Raw genomic sequence first — 3,162 nt, forward strand, 5'->3', positions numbered from 1 at the left:
CAGGTATAATATTTTGGCATTTCAGAATATAGCAATGTTTGTGCGAAATCATCGTTTTGGCATGTCTCAAAAAAACTGGTTAATGTAGTAGATGGTGGCTGAGCAGCTCTTTGTACTGCGTTCTGTGCTGTAAAATACACTCTTTGTCCATTTTCTAAATGCACAGCTAAGTGAACAACAGAAGGGTGTCTCTCATGAATAGGAAAAGAAAATATTCGCCAAACTGCTTCATTACTACTGACATAGCGGCCCATTTGGTATTGGGTAACTTCATCATTAGAATTCTCTGCACCAATTCCAATCACAGCCATATCACTCCCTTTGGTTACATATTTGCAAATGTATTTAATCGATTTCACTGAATGGCAAGATTCAACGTTGATGTGTGCTTTGAATGTCTTTGATAAAATGGGTGAATATGGAACAATCCAACGATTATCTATTTCAATATCTTGTTAATTTAATTTGACAATTGTTGATTTTCCATTGTCTGCTGTCGATCTGCGACGATACAATGGATAACCGTCATTACCAGTAATTGTTTCCGATATTAATGTCCGTGGATATCGTTTTGAACATTTACCATCCATCATACACGGTGAATTTTGATTAAGAGTTCCACAGGGACCATGTATCATGTTTTTGATAACTACCTCATGCAATCCAGGATCTACTTGTACATTAGGGATTTCAGCTGATATCACTGCATCAACTTCATTTGGCCTTATCTTTTCAACCAACCAAATCAAAATGTGTGCATGTGGCAATCCTCGTTTCTGCCACTCCACAGAATACATCCAGCAGCGTGTCTCACCAAACACATTATGTTTTACGATGAAATTCATTAAAGATTTCAACTTTTGTCTAAAGACTCTGGCTGTAATATCATGACGATCAATGGATGATTTCCCAGGTAATAACTCCTGCTTAATTTGTATCCATTGCGGATTGCATGTAAATGTGATGAACAAATCTGCTGTACCATAATGACGAACATACGACATGGCATCTTGAGCATATTCGTGCATATGCCGAGGGCTTCCGATGTATGTTGCTGGAAGAATAGTCATCCGACCGACATTCTGTGCATTTCCATCAGTATTAATCGCATCTCGAAGGTGAATATACTCTTCAGATCGGAGTTTGGTTTGATTCAACCTGATGAATGTTAATCTCTCCGTTTCAATTTTAACATACATGTCATCAACATATTTGTGATATAATCGCCGACATTTCAATATGTGATTATCTGCATTTTCCCGAATCATTAGGCGGTATGAATAATAGTTCATTGAACTGACTTTTTTGTTGGTTTCAGAACCTGTAAACAGATTTTGTTTTAATAACATTCTAATATAAAATTAAAATACATAATATAGTGACTGAGATATTATCGCCATAGCTAAACTAATATTTTAGTTACCTGTAATGGGATTTATCATTTTTATTGATAAATCGTAGCCATCTTCACCTTGCCAAAATATAATGGGATATTGCAGTGCATCATATGAGCGGTGTGTTTCCTTTATAGGTTGTAATTGAAAATTCCGACGATGTAAAACAATATCACGGGATTCCAAGTTTTCTCCAACTACAACGATAGCAACTTCATCAATAGTTGGTGCATTAAAACGTCTTGTATGTTGACCTGCAGGTGTTTTATCAGCTCTGATTACAATTTTGTGATTATCGGATGGCATCAGATCCAGGGCAGTTTTAAACAATATAATCAATTGATTGTGTTGATGAAATAAAGTTTGTAATTGTTCTACAATAGACCTTTTTACTAAATTGTTATGTGCACAACGCAGATCAATTTCTTGTGGTGAATTGCCCATAAAATAAATTTGCAGGAATTTGTTGTCGCTATCTGACACTGGTAACAGTGAACCTGCTCTGTGATATATTTGCCCTTGTATCTGTAAATAAAAAAAATATTATGGTGTGGTATAAATTAATGGATTGTCAATGATCAAACTTAAATAATATTTGATCTTAAAAAGTATATATTTAGTTTTAACTAATATCTATCAAATATAAAATATAATAAAAGTGTCACTGAAACTGAATCACCATATAATATGATGACTAAGTGATATATTTCGTAATGATTAAGAAATTGAAGATTAGTAACACATCTTAACTTTGGTGACAGAAAATTTTGTTCGCTAAAATAATTATGAGTAACTGCTATAATACATACCTTGAAAGTTGGCATAAAATTTTCCCGAACTGCATTTGTTGCCCCAAATGAAGTCATTTGAAAGCAATTGTTATATTGTTGAATATGTGTCAAAAAGTGTATAGAATCTGTTCCTATTCCTGAAACCAATGAGTACAATGGTTCTGGTGGTGGATCCAATTGTATCAATTTCACTTTACCATTTGCGCAACACAATCCATTGGCTTCGTTTTTGTATTTTAATGCCTTACAGTGTGAGCAAACCAAGTTCATAGAACCAATAACAACACATTGGTAGTTACTGTAGTCAATTGACACATCGTAACTGAAAGCAGCTGGATTCAAACTTGCGCGATTATTAGTTGAATGTCGCGCTCGCGCTTCACGCGTTTGTGATATCCGAATTCTTTCACGTTCATTTCCGTCGTCACGTTCTTGTGCAGTACGATTAGATCGGTAATTAGCTTGGTTTATAGCATTTCTGGTTCTTCTACCTAAATTGCTTCGTCTTATAGGAGGCATATCAAATATAAATTATTTTTTCACTAATCACGAACTAAACAAACACTAACTAACTAAACACTCTGCACAAAACACGATATACGAATTTGTTTCGTGTATCACTTGACAATTCATCTGTCATCTGTCAAAAGTCATCTGTAACAGACAACTTTTTTTTTTAAATTTGATATGACTTGAACTCAAATCCTTTTAAGCCGTACGAATTGTTTTATTTATTTAAAATTTGAATTAAATTTTAAACAAATAAAAAATTTTAAATAAATAAAACAATTCGTACGGATTAAAAGGATTTGAGTTCAAGTCATATCAAATTTAAAAAAAAAAAGTTGTCTGTTACAGATGACTTTTGACAGATGACAGATGAATTGTCAACTGATACACGAAACAAATTCAAACAAAAAGGGCTATTTTTAGGGTTTTTCCAGCAATAATTCTAATTTTTCTCGCCGTAAAAACCA

General features: G+C 33.7%; 1 protein-coding gene across 1 annotated transcript; it reads right to left on the minus strand.

The window, feature by feature from the left end:
• Positions 1–341: 341 nt before the first annotated feature.
• Positions 342–1,918, minus strand: LOC143199447 (uncharacterized). The gene is made up of 3 exons (XM_076409268.1): positions 1,649–1,918; positions 1,424–1,591; positions 342–1,321 (listed from the first exon to the last, which is right to left on the minus strand). The coding sequence occupies exons 1-3, from the start codon at positions 1,836–1,838 to the stop codon at positions 456–458; spliced, it is 1,224 nt and encodes a 407-aa protein (XP_076265383.1). The 5' UTR covers positions 1,839–1,918; the 3' UTR covers positions 342–455.
• Positions 1,919–3,162: the final 1,244 nt, after the last annotated feature.

This window comes from Rhynchophorus ferrugineus, unplaced genomic scaffold (assembly GCF_030347505.1).
Source record: "Rhynchophorus ferrugineus isolate W39M unplaced genomic scaffold, kcgeb_rfMv2 rfM7, whole genome shotgun sequence".
In the NCBI taxonomy this organism is placed as follows: domain Eukaryota; kingdom Metazoa; phylum Arthropoda; class Insecta; order Coleoptera; family Curculionidae; genus Rhynchophorus; species Rhynchophorus ferrugineus.

Coding starts and splice junctions, on each gene's coding strand:
- LOC143199447 (XM_076409268.1), bottom strand. CDS start 1,838: ATGGGCAATTCACCACAAGAAATTGATCTGCGTTGTGCACATAACAAT. Junction 1,592..1,648: donor AGCTGATAAAACACCTGCAG/GTCAACATACAA, acceptor CTATCGTTGTAG/TTGGAGAAAACTTGGAATCC. Junction 1,322..1,423: donor AATGATAAATCCCATTACAG/GTAACTAAAATA, acceptor ATCTGTTTACAG/GTTCTGAAACCAACAAAAAA.